The 23835-nt window shown below is 33.4% G+C and overlaps 1 protein-coding gene across 15 annotated transcripts in view; it reads right to left on the bottom strand.

Annotated features, from left to right (window-relative positions):
• The window catches only part of ASPH (aspartate beta-hydroxylase), a 114421-nt gene that overhangs the window by 67697 nt on the left and 22889 nt on the right, over nt 1–23835 (bottom strand). For 12 of the 15 annotated variants that reach the window (XM_027706073.1, XM_027706153.1, XM_027706239.1 and 9 more), the window contains 6 exons: nt 6615–6704; nt 5121–5195; nt 4467–4628; nt 2750–2809; nt 1294–1350; nt 736–780 (listed from right to left, as the gene is read on the bottom strand). In XM_027706073.1, coding sequence (XP_027561874.1) covers nt 736–780; nt 1294–1350; nt 2750–2809; nt 4467–4628; nt 5121–5195; nt 6615–6704 — 489 coding nt within the window. Of the gene's footprint in view, nt 1–735; nt 781–1293; nt 1351–2749; nt 2810–4466; nt 4629–5120; nt 5251–5402; nt 6501–6614; nt 6705–23835 lie in introns of those variants that run through there. The other 3 variants (XM_027706965.1, XM_027706920.1, XM_027706626.1) reach the window with 3 other exon arrangements.

Genomic DNA, 23835 nt, shown 5'->3' with positions numbered 1-23835 from the left:
AGAAAATTAATATGAAAATTCATAGAACTTTAAGACAATAAAGACACAAATAATACAATGTCGGGTTTATTCAGAACAAAAAAGATATTCAAAAGTATAGTATTTTATACTGTAATAAAGTTAATAAGAGTTTAAAGGTGAAGATTTCTAAAAGATCCTGTGAGAAGAATGGAGTAATTTTCTGGCATCGAAAGACAGACTTAAAAATGATAAAGCATTATCAGTAGGCTTTCTTATACAGGTCATGAAGCCATCTACAAATTACCTGTAATTCAGAATCAAAATATTCTTAAATCATTTCTATATCTAGCTAACTTCTACAGTGCAATTTTGGGATCTTGTAATGGCTTGCTTGCTTTAAAAAAAAAAATTTAAAGACACTACTTTCTTCTTGACATCACACTAACTTCAACATCTCTGGCATATATAAATTCTTTTTTATCCACAAACACTTCTATATGATTTAAAATACCAATATCCATTCTCCTGAAAATTCAACTCTCAAAATATTATTCTGCCCATTTGGGTGATATTAAAGAGAAGTAGTACTCATATAGCTCTTAGTATTTTTTCAGAACATAATCAAAAACATAGATGCAATAACTCATTAAGGAATGGAAGTTATCTAAGAGCTCCAGTGTTTTGAGCGTTGGGTGGTTTTTTTGCACGATTGTCTGGTTTGGGGACAAAATTCAATGGAACTTCAATAAAAAGAAATAAGACTTTGGACTATACCTGTGTAATGTTCCATAGCATCTTCTGGTACTATCTCAGAGTCACCTTAAATAAAAATATTTTATATTTCGATCAATTTTCATGCAACAGCTAAATAGCACATGAGAACTTAAATAGTCACATATTTAGCAAAAGAATAACAGAACTAAACATACTGAGTTAATACTACAATGTTTTATTTGAAAGTGACAGCTGAATTGTAAAACTCATCCAGGAGATGCACCATAAGACAAAGAATATAATAAGTTCAGCACATTTGTATTTAGGTTTAAAATTAAGAACATAAGTAGGTCTTGGACAAGCAATCCATTGATTAGACTGCAAGACTCCTGACAGAACAAGATACCACTGTAAGTATTTCTGGATTGGATTCATGAAGTGTTATGCTCACAAATGTAATGGTAACACAGTGGTAAAAAAATCAGGCTTACTTGAAACAATCTAAAAGCTGTTTGAAAATAAAACTGTGATCAAACAGTCAATATGATACATTACTTTGTAGCAGATTTAAAAAATGTGAGATTATATCATCATCTGAAGTAATGAAAATTTACAAACCTGGAGCTTCTGGATCACTTACTCTTCCCTCCATAGATACAACATAATCATCTGAAGCTGTAAATGAAATATGAACAAATAAATATTTTGACATAAAAAATAGGATTTTTTTTTAATATTTGATCGTTTTAACTTGCATCCATAATGCATCTGTCAATAGCTAAATGTAGCTCCTTAGTTGAAAACTGACAAAATTAAAACTTTACAAACTGACACAACTTGACACATGGCAATCTAATGGAAGGTCTTGGGTCACTCTCTCGTAGTCCTCTGTTATACAATCCGCATGAAAAGTAGATCTACATGAGCCATTACTCTCCAGTAAATTTTGTAATATTTTTTTTAATATGAACGAAAAATGTAAACCTCCTCTAGCTTCAAATTCTACAGTATCTTCTTAACTGACATGCAGGGGTCTGACTTCATAACGATCCACAGAAGACAAGATATGAGCCAGAAATCAGACCTTGCAAAATATGTAGTTCACTTCTGGCATCACAGACTTACAGCAATTTACTTCTTTTCACTACCTAGCCAAATATGTGTATTATTCTCCTCTATGACTACAATTCTTTGCAATGTTATTGATATACGTGGTATGACACATCTGACAAAACACAATACTGAAGGTAAGAAACTAACCATCACAGCTTGGATTCTAAACCAGTAACTGGAAAGCAGTAATCTCCTACGTAGTTTGGAATAAACAGTGTTAGCTGATCAAACCAAATTTTTTTTCTACTTTTCTGTCACAATTGGCATCAAATAGGACTGCAAAGTCCAGAACTAACATTGAGTCAAAAAGAAGAAGCCTAGTCCAAACATTATTCTTGGCATCAGAAGCATCCAGTTTTTAACTTTTTCTTCAGGACTGTTTGTTTCTTTGTGTCTGACTCTGCTATCAGAGAGTGAGTCAGCACCAAGGACATCATTCCCATTATGTAGAAGCATTAGGTTGATATTACAGTTTCCCTGCTGTCTGATAAGTATTTTCTTCAGGATTCTAACAGTGTTTATTTATAGTGCAGACAGCCTTTTCCGTTTACATTAGACAGTCTAGAAGAACCTTAGTATTGCAAACTGTAAGAAGGCAGTAATATAAGCAATAAATCTCATTCTCACTTTCTTAGACTGTACAAACCACAGATCTCTTGCCTAGCCAGATCCCAATCATACACAACAGCCAGAAACACATAGTAAATATAAAGTTTGTGCAGCAATGAAAGCAAAGTTCCCATTCCAGTCATCCACTAATAAAGATTTTCAACAGCAAGTATGATACAGTCATCTCAAAGCAAAAATATCCACGACAATAACAAGAAGTTATTTAGAGAAAAAAAATTAAAAATTACATATTTCTAAACCAGTCTAACCATTTCTATTTTTCTTTCTCATATAATTTGTTACACTTAGGCAGAAAACCAGTATTACTTAGTTTAGAAAAATAAAATGATACCTGGAACTTCATAGGGCTCAGACTCCATTGCTTCAAGACCATCTGCCAAAAGATCAGCATCTGAAAAACAAATATGTTTATACAAATTGTAACATTTTTATATTAATACACAATACCACAAATCCTATAACAGATATTATGTAAGAACGAAGTCAAATTTCTAAGCTGAAATTCTACGCAAATTTCTTTTAATGGCAGCAAGACGTATACAGACTGAAAAATAATACTTACAATTCTATTCTTCTATATAATATTGAGAATGTGTAGATATGAATAAACTCTATACACACTTGCTCAACAAAGATGACTATCCACAGAAAGTTTTGTGTAAATGTGAAGGAATGAGAACATATTTACTTTGCCTTCTTAATTGCAACAATATAAAGTAACCGGAATTTGAGTATCTCCTCTAGTGTCCTACTTTAAGTTGAACTGTGGATGAATAAAGGAGATACAGAAATAAAGAGGTATAATAGACCCAGACTGAAAAGAATTACTTCTGTTGTGAAGAAAGAATCTCAGTGTACTTCCAGCAATTAAAACTTTTAGATGACATCTGTTATATGAGTTTTTCAAAGAGATGTATTAAGAGATGTGTAAAATTTCCAGTAGGGCAGATAAAAAGCATTCAGAAATCACTTGCCCCAGGTTGGATTTAGATCATATGATTCTGCTTAAATATTTTACTATAATTTTTATCATCCTGTCAAAGCCCCAAGGCAGCAAGATATGAGCATCTTCTTTATATGATGTCTTCATCTCTGCAGGACTTACAACATAATTGATGCATAACAATTTCTTAGGGAGACACATTTGAATGGAAGAAGAATGACAATAAGTCTGTCTAGAAAAGGTTATGTTAATAAACTCTTAAAATTTAGTTAAATAAACCAGGAATTCCAGAAGCAGACTCTATACAGGTATTACTGATGGGGAATGGACAGATTGAGAGCAGCCCTGCCAAGGAGTTGAGGGTGCTGGTAGGTGAGAGGCTGGACATGGAACATCTCTCCTCTGAGAAAAGGCTGAGGGAATTGGGGTTCAGCCTGGAGAACAGAAAGCTCTGGGGTGACCTTATGGGAGCTTTTCAGTCCCATAAGGACAAGTAAGCTGAAGAAGAACTTCTTACAAGGGCACGTAGTGATAGGACAAATGTTGGGCTTTAAACTGAAAGAAGGTAGGTTTAGATTTGATATAAAGAAATTCCTCACTGTAAGGGTGGTGAGGCACCTGGAACATGTTACCCAGAGAAGTTGTGGATGCCCCATTCCTGTAAGTGTTCAAGGCCAGGCTGCAAAGGGCTTTTGAGAAACCTGACGTAGTGGAAGGTGTCTCTGTCCATGGTAGGGTGGTTAGAACTAGCTGATCTTTAAGGTCCCTTCCAACCACTCTATATGATTCCAGTCATCCCTCTATTGTGGAGAGATATGCATATCTGGAGCACAGATTAATTTGGTTGAAAACCAACACAGCATTAATTAAATAATAATATATAGTTAGCTGAATTCCAAAACACAGAGCATTAAAATACACCATTTTGATTTAAAAGATATTTCTTTGCTAAATAATGCTATCTGTGTTTGATACTTGCTACGCCTCTAGTCTAAGCAGAAATTACAAGTCAAGCTTTTCATGAGATGTTTACATTTGTCTGGGTTGTTTGGTTGGGGGTTTTTTTTGTAAATTTAATTTTAAATGTATTTAATCATTCAGATACCTTTCTGAATTGAGTCTGGTGTCTCATATGCTTCTGGCATTTCATTCTCTAATTCTCTGGGCATGTCATCTGTTGTAGGAGCTTCAAAAGTTTCTCCATGTATTTCTTCCTTCACTTGCCATTGGTCACTTATACTTTCATCTACATCTTCATGCCTCTCTCCTAATCAATAATGCAGATTGTTAGTGAATACATACTCTTTGGTATATTCAATTACCAGCAAATATTCAGTCTTCAGTGCACCCTTTGTGTTTTCCAACAAGTCCCTAAAGGGTATGAGGAGGGGGACAGATGATTTGTCTGCACGTGCCAGCACGATAAACCCAAACTATCTACACTGACTTGACAGGGCCTTCTCTGCCCACAGTAAAGGCTATCTGTTCTATGCATTCTTGCACTCTACGCAGTATATTGAGCAAGTTTTTGTCAACTGACTGATTTGAACTATTGCTGCCAAACACCTCTGAGTAAGAGGCCACAGTTTTAGGATTTGGTGACTGAACTTTCCAAATTTTCTTGAAAATTACATATGAGCTTAGAATGTTTTATGCAGGCAAAACTACTTTAAGTGCATACCAAAACCAGACTGAGATACACCTAGCCTACGGCAGTATTTATAAACTCTTCAGTGACTTCTAAAGGTTAATGCATTACCAGGCTGGGAATGGAGAGTTTCATGAAGAACAGACTGACTTTCGTCTTCCAATTCTACGTCAGCAGTCTTGTGCTCTAAAAGGATTATAAATTGCAGTGAAAGTAAGTGTAAAAGGCAAAGTCTGAACATTAGCTCAAGGCTCACAGCCCTTAGTAGGCTCTGTAAAGTTCTTATTCTGTTCCATAAAGTTCCCTAGAGACTGATCCAGTGAACCTCTTCAACTCACACAATTACAAAAACAATTTTGTCTTGTTTACTCTCAAATATAGAAAGTATTGCATCAATCACATCAGATTTGTTCTGAATATGAATTCAAAGAATTTATCTACACTGCATTTTCTGCACATATATTTTTCTCAAGGGCAGTAACAACTTCAGATAACTATTCAAACCAAGAACTCTAATTGAAGTAACTATTTTACTAACACTTTAATCCTTTACCTTCCTACAATTTAGGCAGCAGCACTAGCATGTCATATTTGACAACAAAATGTCACTTGCAAAAAATAGGGTCTTGTTGACTTCATAAACAGGGAAAATAGATAGTAACATTACAATATCAAGGTCTTATTCTACTATGAATTGCCAGGAGAAATCACAAACTGGTTTCACGGACAAGTGATTGGCATCTAATACACCAGTCCAGAATATAACAGGAATTTGTATGAAGTGTTGCCTTCATATAAATGTCCTGAAATTAACACTCAGAAACGTTACAGCACAAAAAAAACAGATCACAGCTGCATTTTCAGATAAAGACCTAAAATGGTACCAGCTATGGAAAAAAAAAGTAACACAAGTCTCTTATAACAAAATCTATATTCCATTTCGCTGGCCATATACTCCATACTTGTGCATTTATGTGCTAGGTTCATATAAATATCAAGTAGGATAAGCCACTCCAAGGAGCAGAAAAAACATGTACTCTCTGAATAACACTAAAATGCAAATTGCGTACATGAAATGTGACATGTAAACATTTTTCCTGAATCCCTCTTTAACCTAACACATTTTACTAATACTATGGGGCTTTTAAAATGTTTGGTTGTTTTTTTTTTCAACAGTAAAAGCCCTACTTATGGTACTTATGATATACTATTGGTTATAGTGGAAAAGGGAATATTTGATTGTGTGATGAAGTTGGTTCTTCGGGTTTTTTTTGTTGAAGGTGGAGAATCTGCTGTTATTCTGACTGGATATACAGTTGCAAATGTATCTAAACCACAACTGTACATCACCAGAAAGTTATTCTGATGTGATACAGATACAATGGTAACCATGAGGGCTGACTAGAGCAACTTCTAGACAGTAAAATTTTACACTTCTCACGGCCAGCGATTTATACAAAGTTATCAACAGTGATTCCTGTTAAATAAACTCTAGTAGATAAGCAACACAAAATCTATGAAAGTTTGTATGCTAAGGAAACAGAACTATAATTCAAATGAAACATCATGCCTTTTGTTTCACCTCTGGTTTATTAAAGGTCTTACCTGATTCAACATAGGACTTCTCAGCAGCCTGGACAGTCTCCTCAGATTCTGGTGGTGTTGGCTGTGCTGGGACAGATCTTTCTTTAAGGCCTGCATTTTTCAGTTACAAAGTTAACTTTATGCTCCTTTTGATCTGATTCAGTTATAAACTAAGAAAGTTGTTTCAATTAAATTAACTGATGTTACACTCTCCAAAAATGCATTCAAACAATCATAATTGCAGGGCTGTCCTGATATACAGTGATATATACAGAAACTAAAGTGTATTCGGACAGTAAATAAATATGTTTGGAAGACATACAGTGAGGGAGGGGAAAAAGAGACAAATTTAAGCGCTTTATTTCAAATTAACTAAACAAATGACTATGGTATTCTCAACATCTATTCAGTATCCAGCAGAAAAATAGGAAGCAGATTTTTTTCACTGTTTTCAATTTGGGCAAAAAGTGTTTCATATGATCAATTTTATAGCTTCAATGAACAATTAATTTGAACTTTACAAAAAGCTTCACAGGAAGAGAAGAGGTATTTTAAATTCATGTGTTAGATCTTAGGAAGAGAACTGTAGTTTCTTCAAAATAAGGTAATCTGAATCTCCAGCTTCTTTTGACAATTAAATGACTACAGAAAAAGTATGACTGATGGAATTTCACCAGTTAAATGCTTACTACTGATACCATAGAGTATTTCTAGATCAAAACACAATGAAAAGAAAGCAACCAATAACTGCAATGATCAACACCTTGGTAAGAGATGAAGGTAACTCTTACATGTGAAAGATTATGCCACATCTTAAGACAACATAAGCTCAAGAATCTACTGGTACTAGGCTAATTCTCCTCTCCGATCTTCTTTAGCAAGGTTCAAGGAAGACTTATACAAGAGGTTCAGACAGGGCATAAGAAAAAAGTTACGCACACTCGCATCCACCCTGCACCTCCCTCAGACACATAGGAAGTGAAATCATTGGAAAAGGATGCACAGAGAAGCTGTGCATTCCCATCCTTGGAAGTTTTAAAGGCCACACTGGATAATGGCCAGAGTAACCTGGTCATTCCTCTGAAGTGACCCTGTTTTGAACAGGACGTTGGAATAAGGATCTCCCCTTCCAAATGACATTCTTCTATAATCCTACATCCATGAACAATTATGATAAGACTACCTTAAAGAAACCCATATACACACACTGCCCAAAGTAAACTAGTTTTTCAAGAGCTGTATACACAGAAATCAATAGAAAAATAATATTTAATAAAGCAGAGGCTACACTATAATGAACACTCCTGTACTGCTAACCATCTTGTAAAAGTAACTTTGAAGTGGAATAACATAAATTATAATAATTACCATGTTTCTAATGGAGTCAAACATATCTCAATACAAAAAGGACTAGTATGTCTCAACCCAAATTTGTGTAAAACAGAGATATTATTCTATTCATCATGAGAAAAACACGTATTTATTTCAAGTAGTGGAAACAGAACACCAGAATCAATTCTATCTTGATCTATTATTAAAATTTAAACAACCTGAAGATAAGTTAAGCTGTATCCAAAAGTACCATAACAGATTAACTCCACTATCATGAAGTCAAAATCAGAAACTAGGAAAAAAGAGCCAAATTTACCTTTAATTTTTTGCCAATTTTCTTCTGTGTTATTAAAAAAAACCCCATAAAACATTAAAAATTATTATTAAGACATTAATCTCTTGCTGCAGGAATATTAATTGCTACAAAGGTTAGAAGTTACTTCCTTCTACAATCACCTTTAGATGAAGACAAAAACAGTTACTTAATATTTGCCACCATCTCACACTTCAGAATCTGCAAACAGAGACACGGTCACACAGTCCTTACATATCCACCCCTCTATATAAGTCTTTGTATCCTCCAATAACCCACATCTCCATCAGCAGACAACCACCTGCTCTGCTTCATAAACAATAAATGGAATCAAAGTATTTCAAAAGATAGTCAGTATTTCACAGCCAACAAGCACTATGGGTACTTAACAGGAAAGAAAGGACTAGCAAGAGTACTTCTTGGTTTTGCTTGTGCATTTCTCAACTTGACTTACAGGCTTTTTATACACATCTATCATGTTTATCAGTGATTCCTATACAATCCTGTTGAGTATGGAATACATTAAGCCATCTACTTTTTGCAAGATATTATTTTCTCTTTTATTTTTATTAATTTGCACTCAGTTTTTGCTTGTGTGGTCCATTTTTTGAGCTTATGTGATAAACTGCCACACTAATTTTAATTACAATAACATGTCATAAAGATGTACAACAACACAACAGATCTCTGGGGAAAAAATATCATTTTATTGTGTGGCTATCTGTATAGCCTGGAGTGCTGCTCCAATAAAATGTTCCTTGAAAAGAAAAAAACCCACCCAACTTTTTTAGAACCAGGTAAACTTTGGGTCACAGATACAATAATATGTTAATCAGAAAAGCAACTCATTCCAAATTTTACTCCCATACAGTTACAAATTCTATCACATTATGGGAGAAAATAAAAAGTGATGTGCACTATACCACCATCCTTGAGAAGTGTGATTTGAATGATCCTCTGGTCAAATATGTATATTAATACCTATCAGAGCAAAGCTCAATAAATACATCTATCATCACCAAAACCTAAAAGAGAATGCTTATTACGGAAGTGCATTTATTAGATCTTCATTCTGTCATATTTTTTGCTAAACACTATAATGTTCACAACACACATCTCTTCCCTCCCTCTTCATGCATTTATAAATATTTAGAAAATACCTTGGTATATCACCTCTGTTAATTATCACGGCTAGAACCTTAAGCTCCTATACTATTTTCTATAGCTTTAACTCAAACTGTTTTTCATAACTATTTGAACAATGTTTCATTTCCTTTAAAACAAAATAAAATCAGATCATTTTATACCTCTAGGGATCAAGGCATGTTACAGACACATGTATTGAATGGCTAAGTGTATTGCCAACTGTTATATACAAAATTTTAGCAAAACCACAAACAGAATTAACCTTCAGGACTTCTTCAATCTGATATGATCATCCATATGCATATACTCATTCTCAATTTTTCTCCTTAGTTTTGTTTTCTTTAAACTAATACTGCAGTATTAATAATTATTAATTAATATGTTATTAATTAATAACATTAATAAATCTTAACATTTCATTACAAATTTCATTCTGAATCCTGTGTAATTATATTGTGCAATTGCTTGCAATATACTTTCTTTCGAGTTTATTTAGAAAATATTAATTTCCAAATAAACTTGAAAGCAAGTATAGATTCAATAACATACTGAAATATCTCTCATATCTCTGCAGAATGTTTCGTAACTTTATTTATTCTAATGAGACTGCTGGATAAATCCTTCCTTGATGCTACAAATACAGAAGCTATAAGAGCAAACTAACACAGGATCTTGCTTACAGAAGCATCATGCACTTGAAAAGTGTGGAAGGAAATAATAGTTGCCAATACATATAAGCTGTTCTCTAAACAAGTTCAACCAGAACAGAGTAGTAGTAGCATATCACTTCTTAAGTATAAATGGAATCCAACAATACTTATTAATAGTGAAATAGGTGGCCTAATTTTAAGTAGTGTTCATTACCCAAGAACTTGGAAAACTCAGAAAAATCAGGACACAGTTAACTGAAAAGTGACAATGAATCAAGCTTTCCAACCTACAGAGAGCTAAGTAAATAATTAAATAAATAAATAGAGGATTGAAGAAAAGTAAAACATATTTTCACGGGATCAATAGATAAAAATGTTGCAATGTATTGCTTGAGTATACACTGGAGTCTCATAAACAAGTGCAACACTGAAGAGGATTTGACTGTGTATAAAATAGTTTTCTCAGGAAAAAACATTTTACCTAGGGAAAAAATGCTTAGGAGGGAATAATTTACATTTATTTGATAAGTTCTTATGACAATACAGTCCATTAATGCTCCTCTTCGTTGTTTCTGTGAAACAGAAATATTTTATCTGTGAGCTTCCTCTACATGTGTCCAGATAATTCTCTTAATATTGCTTTTAAACTTGCATTTCAAACACAATATTAAACTTTCATCTCCACATCAAGAAAATAGTACCTAAATACAAGGAAACAAGGAAGGCTAAAAAAAAAAATAAATATCAACCATAAAGCCCCAAACCCATATTTAGAGTAGGCTTGAAGTAACTGACATGAATTTGACATTTGAATGTTTTCAATACACACTGGTAGCCAGGCACTTAACATATGAACATACTTGAGTTTCACAGCAGGTCTTTCTGCTTTGTGTTTACCATACTAGTACACACTAAACAGTTTTCAAAAAATTATTATATATAGCCTTTTTCACATTTATTTCCAGAAAACATTATTTTCTTACTGCCATTTTTACCACATTCATATAACTATGCTGAATTTATCATTCCTGAAGTCTGTTCCTCTTTAGCAGAACGGGAACTGTTTATTTCTTTTCTTTCTTGTCTTCCTTGGATTGGTTTTTTACTATCTTTTTTGTTTCTTTGTCTTTTCCCACCTGAATAGTACCATCCTTTTCACTGGCTGATTTTTTTGTAGTCTCCTTGGATTTCACATTTTTGTCTAGGCCTTTTTCCTTTCCTCTGTCTCTTTTAGCCTTGTCAGAATCTTTCTTTAATTTATTCATATCAACAGCTTTCTTGTCCTTTCGATCAGCAGCATCTTTTCCTTTCCTGGCTTTCTTTTTTTCTTCTTCATCTTTGATTTCCTGCTTCTTGGATTCCTGCTTCTCCCTTAATTTCTTGAGTGGTTCTTTAACAGCTTCTTTTACTTTTTAGTTTTTCATTTAAAAAAGAGGAAATGTTCAATAAGAGAACCATTCTTAGGTCATAAAACATCTTATGAACAACTATCTAAAAGTTTTGATCAAATTCTTATTTAATGTTTGTTAGATGCCAATTTAAACTTGTAAAATTAACTTCTATGCTTTAAGCAAATTAAACAAATTAGTTTTGACTTCTAGCAATATCTCACACCATGCAGCCAGTAAGCAACCTTAGCTTATATTGCAGCTGCATCTGAATGAAGCATTAATTTAGTGAAAACCATGCCTCTATTATCTTACTGCTAACTAATTTCTGCAGAATGCTAAAACCACTTTTGTCTGTGAGCATGAAAATCACAGTAAATTTGACAACAGAATCTTTGACAACAGTATGACAGTTGCAAGAGTTATAAATAAAGTGTTATAATACAAATATATAATGCAACATTTTACTGATACTGCTACCTCATATTAAGCAAAGACTTAAAAAATATATCTGATGTACATATTTTGCAAGAATAAGACATAAGTACACAAAAATTAGGAAGAAATAGTAATGTCCTAGTGAATTAAATCAACTTCAAAAAAGTTAACTGGGTTTGACCACAGTCAGTGAAATCAAATAATAATTTTAAATTAATTCTTACAACTTTGTTTTTCAGTTATCAGTAACACTTTTTTGTTTGTTTTACTTTTGCATTTGTCTCTCGTGCTTATTTTCTCTATTTTAATTCACATTTGGCCGTGACACAGTATCTAGATAATACATCATAAGAAAAGTCAGAACAGAAACCCTGAAATTTATGTTCAATATGTTTAATATTTAATTTTCAATAATTCCATTTTGCCCACAGTTTTGAAAAAAATTGTCAGTACCAGCAGCATTCTCCAGAATAAGAAATTTTTAACTCAATAAAATGAGTTTTTCCATTAAATCTCTGAATGCATTATTTGCATTTAATTTTAAAATTAATACTCCCACATTATTGAAAAGCAATAATGATTTTTAAATATAAACAGCTATATTTTTATTCAGGCTTTTGAGAGAAACTGCAGTCTGCTGTGGCAAACAGCAGGTAAGTGAGATTTCTGTAACATCTGCCTCTAACTGCTGTGAAACATTTCTGTGGAGTGAACAATTCAATCACATAGCTTAGACTAAAAGGAATGACATCGTATTTCCTTCCAAATGTTTTCTGACATGAAATATTTGAAATATGTCACTTCATCATTCTCATATCAAACATTGAAAAATAACCCAAAACCCAGGAATGAATTGATAAATGACATTTATTACCATTCTTGGAAACACACAATTTCCAACCAAGTTATACCAAGCGCAATGTGGAACAAATGCTAAAAATTTCAACTTGGTGCAAGATGCTAAGAAAAGTCACATTTATATGAGCAGAGAGCTTCCTTCAGTAAATGCACTTTCTTTCTCATGAAAGTTTGTATGACGAGTAAGCATGCATTTTTCACATACTGCTAGAAAAAAACACCCTAAAGTCTAAGTGATTCAACAAAGAAACTGCATTGTTTACATAGTCCCATGCTATGATATAGCATAACTGAGCAGATCTATAAAGTTAAGCACCTGAAGTACATCTAGTACCTTCGTGTTTTGCTGAAGCTAATTAGCTTTTTTTGTCTCTCAACACATTTAAGACCATTATGGCCTGTTCATACAGCAATGTAATTATAAATAAATATATGGCATAAATTGGTTGCAAGCTATCCTACTTTAGGCTTTTAGAAAATGTATAAGTACCATTACTGCAATCAATCCTGCAAATAATATTAAAGTGCACGTTATTGAATTGTGCCTAAATTTCTCCTACCTCTAAGAAAGAAATAGACGAACCTATTTAAGTACAGACTTAAGCAGAATTAAGGTGCTCTAGTCCAACTACAATACAGTAATAGTATCATGAATTCATGAAAGATAACTAAAAGGGGATTTCACACAGAGCAAAATCTTACTTAAAACATGCAGAACATGAAATTATCATAAACTACTTACAATCCAAACAAGACAACTGTTGTAAAAAAATATGCACAAACAAAATATAATCTCTAGTTAGGGAAGCACTTGCATTGCCATTAAATTACAATCAGTAATAAAAAAAACTTACTGAAAAACTGCAAGTATAATAGTTTGCTGCACCATTAGACAACACTTGGACACCACAGCTGGTATTAGTAACCATTATTATAACCTGCAATTGGTATTTGCAATGCGCATGCATTTCATACATCATTATCTGCATAAAGTATCGCATGAAAAAGAACATTAAAAATACCTTTGAGTTTAGTTTTTTTCTTGGCTACCCCTCCTGGCTCCTCACCTAATTTGTTGCAAAATGGAAATAGGTTATGAACATATCCATGATGTTCAACAAACTTGACATAAAATTTCCCAACTTGCCACACTATGTAAAAAGCTAACTTTACATAGCACACTGCAATGCTACGGAGAGAGACCAAATGTTAACTCATTAGGAATAAAGCACCTTCAGTTGTAAGACCACCACAAGTACAGATATGAAAGACTAATTAATCAAAGAAAAGTACCACATTACTAGATGCATGCTACTTATGATGCTTAACTCCTTGGAGCTCAGTTCTCTCCAGACAGCTGCCACGTCATTATGACCAACATGCCAGCTGATTTCTCTGTGAGGTATTTGTCTCTCAAACCCACTAACTTGTGTTTCTATAAAGTTTTATAAATATTTTATAAACATATTAACTCTAAAGATCTTCAAGTACATAGGTATTGCAGATTACATAAATTGACTATTTTCTTACAATGAATTACAACCTATGTTTGTTTAACCAATAAAAAAAACAAGTTGTAGCAAAGGTATTGCTCAGATTCCAAAAAGCAGTTGCCATTTCATTTCAGTTAAAATATTTATTGCATTACTTCAGACTTTTTAATACTGTTAAGACTTTTATTAAAAAAATAAACCCTATTCTCCAAAGTCAGGTGCTGCCCTTTTTCCCCATTGTAGCTAACAGAAACTGAGGGCATTCGGCATCTTGATTGTGCCTTATACCTAGTTCCACAAGAGGCATGAAGGTAAAAGCTTTTCCACAAGTATAAAAAAATCATTAGTTTAATCTTTTTAATACCATAAAAAGAGACTGGATTATCGATATCATGATGCTGTGGATTAAGACCTAAATCCCACAAACACAACAATTTTAACCACAAAAATCATGCACATTGCTACCCAAAAGGCAACTAGAAAGTAAAGTTGGAAAGTCAGTGTAAATGTGTATTTTTAAGCACTGCATGGAAGAATAAGTTCATATAAAAGGAAGAATAGACTTCAACTGTTATACTACAGCATCAGTGAAAATATAAACAGTAAAAGGTACTCAGCAAGTTGCATAGAGCCATATTAAATTTCCAACTCCTCCCTTGTTTTCATACCAAAATTAAACATTCCTGGATAATTTAAGATACACTTTTAAAAGTATGTATTTACAAGGAAAACTGTAAAATTTTACAAAGATCAGAATAGACAAAAAGTATCATAAAGATATTTCAAATTCTTTTTAAATAAAAGTACATGGACTACTTTGAAAGATTACAAAACCCCTTGTTCACTGATTACTGATATTTCACTTGTTAAATATTCAGACAAGCAGTAATTTCCTTCAATCTGCTTTTATACAAGGAATAGCAGTAAGGTTCTCATCAAATTATCAATTCATAATTACATAAATCATGTACAGACGAAGATATTATTAATAGACCTATTTACAGGAAAAGTATGTAAAATAACATATTTCAAAATCCTATTACGTAATAATCACAAGACAGAAATCCTGATGCATCTTGATTTCCACCTGGAGTGGTCCCTACAAGGCACTACAGAACACAAAAGTAATTTGTCAGCCCCAATCAGCCTGAAGCATGGGTGCAAAAGTTTTTCAAGATAGGAATGTCCTGGACATATACAAAATCTGGCATCCAAGTAAACTTGTGGCAAAGACTTAGGCTCTTACAGCCTTGGGGCACACCAACCAATGTTCAGGATTTTATAAATCATGTAGTTAACCTGCGGACCCTTATTCTAAGGTCCAATTCAAGTGTCTTTACACTTGTTTTGCACTAGTTTTAAAGTTCCCTCTTTTTTCTACTCAATCCCACATTATAAATGTCCAATGCTGGCAATACAAGATAAAAATATAGAATTTACAACTACAAATGTGGTTATAATGGAATGTCAGAAAAGGCTACTATTGGAGTCAGTGAATTAAAAAGTAGACTTCAAAGTTAACATAGCTGGATAGTTTTCCAATATTTTCCTAATAACTGCTTTAAAGAGTCATTCTAAAACTTGGTATCTTAACTGATTCTTTGAAGCTTAGGAATATTACAAAGCATTCTTATTCTGCAACAAAACCCAGTAATTTCCTCTATTTTTCCCCATAAAAATCTTCAAGGACATTCTCCACAAATCAGCATCAAAAGACAAATATAAAAATACTATTTTTATTCAGAAAAATAAGGATTGCAAAACAAAAATAGATAGAAGCACTTTCTTTTTGAGCAGTTTCACAGATGTTAACAGATAACATTCTCACATTTAACAGTATATTGAGAAGTCTAACACATGTAAATTCTATTTTATTCATTTAATAATCCTGAAAACTTTAATAGTCTTGCTAGACAAAAGGCTTTGCCATATAAAAAAAATCCTATAAATGAATTTCACCACATCTACCTGCATAAACCCTTTTAACCTGCAGTACCATGCAAAAAAATCTAAGCTAATTAAGGTGGCTTATCCACTTACATGTGAAAAGGAAGAGGCTACTTTGCATTTACCATAGAAAGCATACGGTCCACATTACCACTAAGCAGCTGACAGACAGAACTTGCTACCCTTCCACAACTTGTGCAACGCCTGGATAACAGGGTATAAAGTGTCAAGCTTTAAACATTAGGGCTTGTGTTCAGACTCTGGCCTTAATTCATGATGTCCCATCAAAAACCTCCTTAACCACACAGAAAATTAGCAAAAGATATTAAAATTGTAGTATTAAATAAAAGGAAATACAAATCTGTAAACCAAAACTATTATTAACATTTTTTCCTCTCCTTTTTATTTTCCTTCTACAGAAGAACTGCAAGTCAGAAAAAGCAATCATTTGCATATGCACCTGCACAAAATTATTACTATGATTCTGCATTTATAATGTGCTACATTGGAAATACAAGGTCGTTAGCTAAATAAAATAGCTTACTGACAGAAAGCTAGCATCCACTTACCTTAAACTGAACTCATTCCCTGTTTGCAGAGCGCTGGGCTTACCAAAGCCTGTACCTCTCACAAATGCAAGAGAGCATTTTTAGTTCATACAACTAGCACAAAAAAATCCCCAACACCAAACTTCAATACATTCTCAGTACATTGCTTTAATACCTCTTGTTTATTTAACTGCCTAATTTTAAAAGAAAAATCCAGATCAGACACACGTGGCAGAAAGCATTTTTCTCTTCTGAAGTCACAGATGCTTGTATTGCAGCCTATGTGACAGATGTAAGAAACCGACGATCAAGTTTTGCCTACATTAGCCTCATCTTGGGAAATCCATCCTAACTGACCATTAGAAAGACACTATTTAATGTATTTCATGTTGCTGTGCCATTGTTATGATAGCTGCTTATCTTGTGAAAACCAAACAGACAATATAGTACACTTCTGTCCAAAATGACTGATCTGTACACGACAGCTTTTCCCAGCTCTCAAATACTAATTAAATCACATTTACAGGTGGGGTTTCCCCTCTCCCATCTGACCATGAAATGGTCTTCTACGACTCCATCCAACTGTAACCTACACCAAAAACTGTTATAAAAATTTGATTTCTTCTGTAGCTTGTCAATTCAGACTAATAATGCAAATTTTTAAAGGGCAGTGGTCGTGGGGGGAAGTATTGGCAAAAAAAGTTGTTGCAATAGGAATTTCAACAGATATGCAAACAATTTACTGTTCACTCTCTTCAATTCTAAGTTATTCTACAGTAATTCTATAGTAATTAAGTTACTCTCTCCAATAAGTTATTCTATACATTATGAGCACTGTGATGTCATATAAAGCACTCTTTTACTTTCAGATTAAATACTGTTGAAGGTGGTCACAGAAATCTGGGGTTCAAAACTTCCACAAGTCCTCAGCCATTTTAGAACTATGGGTATGTTTTTTTTCCCCCATAAATTTCTTTACATTAGTATCACAAGAAAGCAAGCAAAAGCTTATGCTACAAAGGTTAATGCAGTATTTTGTTTGAGGACTGGCAGTTAAAATAGCAAACATTTACCAATACAAGAAAACGGCACAACAAATCAAACTACAAATTTAGGTTTCAACTTCCTCAACTGATTGGAAACAATTTGTGCGGACTCACAAGCAAGAGTTGAGATACAGTTCCATTTTCCTTGCTTATTTGCATATCATACTCAGATTAATCTTCTTGCTCTTAAAATACTTAAATACTTTAATAAAAATACTTAAATACTTAAAATACTTAAATACTTTAAAAAAAATAAATTAAAAAAAACCCCAAACACCAACACCCAAACAAAAAACTGCCGTGTTGATACAACTGAAGGCTCATCCTAATCTTATTATCACCATTACTAGCCAAGTTCTGCTTGCAACGACAACAGTTAATACATGAAAATCAAACTCTTCCATCCCAAACTTGCAGAGAGCTTTGACAGCTCCATTCACCACTGGTAAGGGTTAAATTGTTAACTCAAGAGGAACAGCACCAGGCAAGAATGAATGCTTCTGGAAAAAAAACCTATATGCCAGAAACTAAACACTCTAAAAAGTTATTTACTGTTCATATTTACCCTATTTTTCACCCTAGGTTTTTCACCCACCCCCATCCCTTCTTCTCCTCCTACAAATTCTCTATTCCCACTATAATTGTTTTAGAGCAGACTTCTACAGACTTAATAAAATCAAAAAGGAACATGCATGACATGAAATCAGAACCTTCCTGGCCTGTATTTCATCTCTGCATCCCTGGTTAAATTAATTTACTGTTTACTGATCACCTATCTCAGTGCCTGAAGCTTTCTCATGGTTCAAGCAATTTATCTCTATTTCACTTGAAGCTTTACCAGTTTATCAATATCTATTTTAACTATTTGGTATAAACTTCATTATATAGAGTTCTTACAGTATATGTTTCCCTCCTTTTTTGGCTATCTAGTTCCATTACTGAAGCATCTACAATAGAATTCAATGTTCCATGACAATGTTTTAAATTCACACTGAAAGGTATCAGTGATGAAACTCTTATTTCTAATTCAAATCTCTTTCTAAAATTAAAAGATCAAAAAAAACCCAAACCAAACAAAACAAGCCAAGCTTACTTATTTCCTACATCTCAGATACTTTGCAAGTTTGTTCCACTTTCTAAGAAACTTTCACAGAACTACCAGCATTCATTTTTATAATGTATGGGAGATTTTAATTTTCTTTGCCTTACATCTCATATATCTCATTCTAAAAACCATTAAATTTACATGTTGTTAACTTTTTTACATCCTAATCCTCAAATATTTTGGAAGAAAATGTGACTAATGATCTTGTGTCTCTATTTAATTCATAAACCTTGAGCAGCAGTATTAACAAATCACAATGCTTCACTTGCTTAACACTAGAACTTTTTTATTACTTTTAAAGGATTGAACAGAACCCTGAGTTAGATGATTTAATGGAAGTTTTTTTGAAACGGGCATGTTAAATTGTTTTAAAACTGTCATGCCAAAGTAAGTGAAAATTCATTTATTTTAAGAACAGATTAAAATTTTAGCCTGCAATCACTAGCGTTAAAACTTGAGTATCAACTTCATTTAGGAAACCAATAAAAACTTAAGCAAAGCAGGCATAATAATAAACAATTTCATATAATTTTAATAGTAATTTGTTTGAGTACATAATTAATGTACTAAAAAGACAGCTCAATTTCAGCGATTGATACCTGATACAAACTGCAGAACACAATTATAAACTGCCCTTTCTACATCTGTAACTTCATGAGAGCAGACAGAATTCACATACATGGAAAATATTTTTGGAACAACTGTCATAAAACAGTTTCACAAGAAAAAGATTCACATTTGTAAAACTGCATTAAATACTTCAATTTAGCAAGGAATAGAAGACATTAAGTTCTAATTTCCAATTAGTCTTTAATATATTCCATATTACATTAGAAATACATAATCACAGCTTCCCACCTCCATAAAAGGCCCACTTTAAAAACTAAAACAGATTTAGAACAGCCCTTGTGATTGACTATTATATTAAAGAAATTACTGAAGACTTAGTTTGAAAAGAGACAAGTCAATGGGAATAAACCATATGACAGAATATCTTCTGAATACAACAGATGTTAGCTAACTTAGAAATAAATGTTTCTGTAGAATTTTCAAGCACTTTTACATTAAGTGCTTTTCTTCGAACAAGTAAAAAGAACCTATCTGAGAAATCAGTGAATCACAAAATAAGTTATTTATTAAAATTATATTTCACAAGAGAATTATCATTGTCATGTCTATATTAAAGGATTAACATAAATACGTATTTACAGAATGCAGTCATGCTACAATACAATCAAAGCTTTTACAAAATGCTTCAGTTAATGTTTGCTAGAAAGACAAATGTTATAGTGTTAACAGTAGAGGTTATTACACTTAAGCTTTGTAAGTTTTGTGCATAAAATGCACAAACTGAAGCACATACAGAAATCAACTACACAGCCACAGATACATGTTTTATTCTAAATATTTACACAACCACATAATATGTGTCATCCTGTCACAAAAATGGAAAAATCATTGAAAGGCTTTCAACTATTGAAACTGCATAGCATGGATGACTTTAGTTCAATCTTTATAGCATCCATTTGGGAGGTTCCCCTCAATGTCATAAATTCTTGTTATATTAAGACTGATGACTTCATGGACATTTTCAAAAGCCAATCAAATTAGTCTCTCAGTCTCACTGGTTCTGTAAATCCAAAATAACACAAGTCTTTTTTCCCTGAACCCCTTCATTCTGTGACGTACCATCAACATCATCTGCAGCTTCGCTTTCTTCTTCTTCTAGTATTTCAAAAGGAGTCAATACATCATAGAGAAATGAGAGAAAGCCATAAAACCAATCAGAGCTTTCCTCTGCTAAAATATTAAGGACTTCCTCAAGGGAATCAATATTTTCATTACTGCCATCTTTGGTCAGGCCTACACAAGAATAGAGGAAAGAGAGAGAGAGGGAAGGGGAAAAAAGAGACAGCAGTTAGGTGGAAAGAGGAAACTGTAAAAGGAGGATCTGTGAAAGACATCTGATGTCACAGACAGCAGTCTTTACAGGAATGCTAATTAGGAAACAGAAAGATGTTAAGAAAGTTGAATCTTTCCAAGTATAGACTACAATTTGGGCAATAAACATGCAAAACATTATGCCAGAATCTTATTTTAAAAAAAAGGTGGAAGCTTTGCTTTGCCTTCTTCCTAGTCCTAAAACCAAACCCATTTATATTCAGTTTTCTTGCCACAGCATTTACCTTTAGCCAATTTTTGTAATAGTAATCTTCCACTACTTTAAAATCACCCAATTTGCCATTTTTTATTTTAAACCATCATGTTCAAATTTGAGAGCTTGCAACATTTTAAAGCAAAGAGTATATAACCAAACTTGTCACAAATGTACTGTTAAGGATAACAATCTACCATGCAGAATTTTTCATTTTGTGTAGAAGTGAGGATTCTAATTGCTGGGGGTGGGGGGGAGGTGCAGAGGGGCTGTTTTGCAGTTTGTTGGCTTGTTTGGGTTCTTTAACATGTTTCTCAATCATTTTTTTCAGTGACACATATTCTACATGATATACTTGGTCCCTGGGAATTATTTCCAAACCTGAGGATATACAGAACACCAGACAGAAATTAAAAGGTAGCCAGTAGAAAGGGCATATGTTTTGTTATACAGAAAATCTAAAGCAAGGTAAAGAGTTTAAGTAGAGATGGACAGAACAGCAAAGAAAGAGCTTGTCATAGCTGTCCTTAATACTAGAAGTTGCTATTTTAGATTACAAGACCCACTGATCTAACTGGCATTTGTAAAATACAAATGAGCCATGAACAATGTTTTTTTCCACTCCCTTTTTTTGGTTGTTGGGCTTTTGTTTTTTGTTTTAGGGTTTTTTTTGGTTGGTTGGTGTTTTTTTTTCCTTGCTGGGGTTTTTTTGTTTTTTGGTTTGTTTGGGTTTTTTTTGGTTGTTGTTTTTTGGGTTTAGTTGTTTTTTTTTTCAGGGGAAGGGGGGTTAATTAAAATCCACTGGTTTACAGCTATTATTAAATAACATTTCAACTTTTCCATTCTGGGAAAAGCACAACAGAATGATCAGGTTGCGACAAACAGTCAATTACTGGTATGCTTTAAAGCTGAAGAGGGAGGAATTTCCCACACTTCTAACCAGAACAAACCTTCTTTTGTGGTAAAAGGACAAGAAGAAAAGTGAGTTAAGGGTGAAGACAGATTGCTGAAACAAAGTTAAGTGACCATGTTGCACATGCAGACTACAAAGCAATATTAGATGCAGGTTAATGAAACATTCAAGATAGAGAAGTTCACAGCAGAGACATTAAACACTTTTAAAAACATTTTTCTTACAGCACATAGTGAAAGTATCAATGATAATTCTGAGGAAACTTCCAAGTCCATGATATTCCACATCATTGTAACTAGATGCCCAGAACCTCTACTTCAGTGACCAGTCATTCTCTTTAACTTTTCACTGGACAGTCCAAAGGTTTAAAAATTACTGAATCCAGGAGGCAATCAAGGTATTATAAATATCCCTCTCCAACTTCTTCCATGGCTTAGTTCTATAAAAATTAAATTTTATAAACAACTTTATGCACAGTAGTCAGTCATCATTCTAACTTGTTTTCAAAATTTGGATCAAGCAGGATGTAAAGACATAAACGAAAGGAAGGATATTTACTGAAGAATGAAATCTCAATTTAAGAATGGAAACCTGAACCAAAAAAAAAATTAAGAAAAAATAAAATCTAAGTTACAAAAATCTAAGTTACAGAATTATAAATGTTTGTGTCATTCTATTCTGTCAGAATCTGGCATAAAAACCAAAACCACAAAAAAACTCCATATTACTCCCAAAAGATCTCATGCTAAAGATATCATTTCTGTAAGCACATACAGAATCATAGAAATGCCCCTGTTCTTGCACTAAGTCAAGAATAAGACTCTTGGGCAATTACCTTACAGCAACATATTTTCTTTGACAAGATTAGGACACCAAAGGGAACCACAGAAACTGTGAGAATGTGTCTTAACAGCTTTTGTAATTAATACTCAAACTATTTTTTGTCTTCACTTGCCCCCATAATCAAGAACTGCTTTTCAAAGTAAAAACTCACATACTAATAAGCTCACATACGCATCCTAATAAGTGTCTGGAAATGGTGACAAAACCAGAACTGTTCAACTAAGTAGCCCCACTATGCTAAAGCAGTGACTCACAGGGAATAACTACTTTATTTCAAGAGAAGTTTTCACATCACAATTTCAATTAAAGTGACCGAAGGTGTCAAAATCTTTCTCATTTCAATAGTGTTACCACAAGCAATGGGGCAGAGGGCTTGCCTACATGCATTTAATGAGACAAAGCCTTCCTTCTCCTGCAAACATCTTTTATGAGAACGAGCACAAGCAAGCCTTTAATATATGAAGGAGCTACAGTAGAACACGAGAAAAGTGAAGAAGAGAATGAAACTTATCCTAAACAGCTGAACTGCACAAAAATCATTCTTTTTAACTCGTATCACATTATCACAGATTTTTTGAATGTGCAATCTTGGTGCGACTGCCTGCAAACGTATTTTTCTACTAGAGATGAACCAGGGGAAAAGAAGTTAGTTTGCCTTTATTCTACTGCTTATTATCTACCCTTTGTTTGCTGATACAGTAGGGTGGGTTTTTTTCATTTTCTGCATAGCTGGACTACTCTCAACTAAATGTGCAGGAACAATATAGTGATGGCTTTCTGTAGCTGCAGTTCCAAAATTGTGCTAACCGCTGCACCCATTTAAGCAGAATTTCTCAGGGTATTGTTGCTTGTTAAAAGGGGCTGAAGTATATAAAAAAAAAGTCTTGGCTTCAAAAATACTAATACAACAGACTTTGGTACTTCCTATACATGCCGGTTTTTGGTAATACTACTAAAGACACTGTTTCTCTGTACTGAGTTAAAGCAAGTACATAAGTATAACACTCCTCTGAAGACTAATACCCTTCAAAGAACAATTGGAGGGACAAGACAAAAAGTGGGAAGAG

The sequence above is a fragment of the Neopelma chrysocephalum genome, unplaced genomic scaffold (assembly GCF_003984885.1).
Source record: "Neopelma chrysocephalum unplaced genomic scaffold, ASM398488v2 Primary Assembly neopelma1_22, whole genome shotgun sequence".
Taxonomy (NCBI): domain Eukaryota; kingdom Metazoa; phylum Chordata; class Aves; order Passeriformes; family Pipridae; genus Neopelma; species Neopelma chrysocephalum.
Note: the sequence above shows the minus strand (reverse complement) of the source record. Positions and strands in the feature narration are given on the sequence as shown.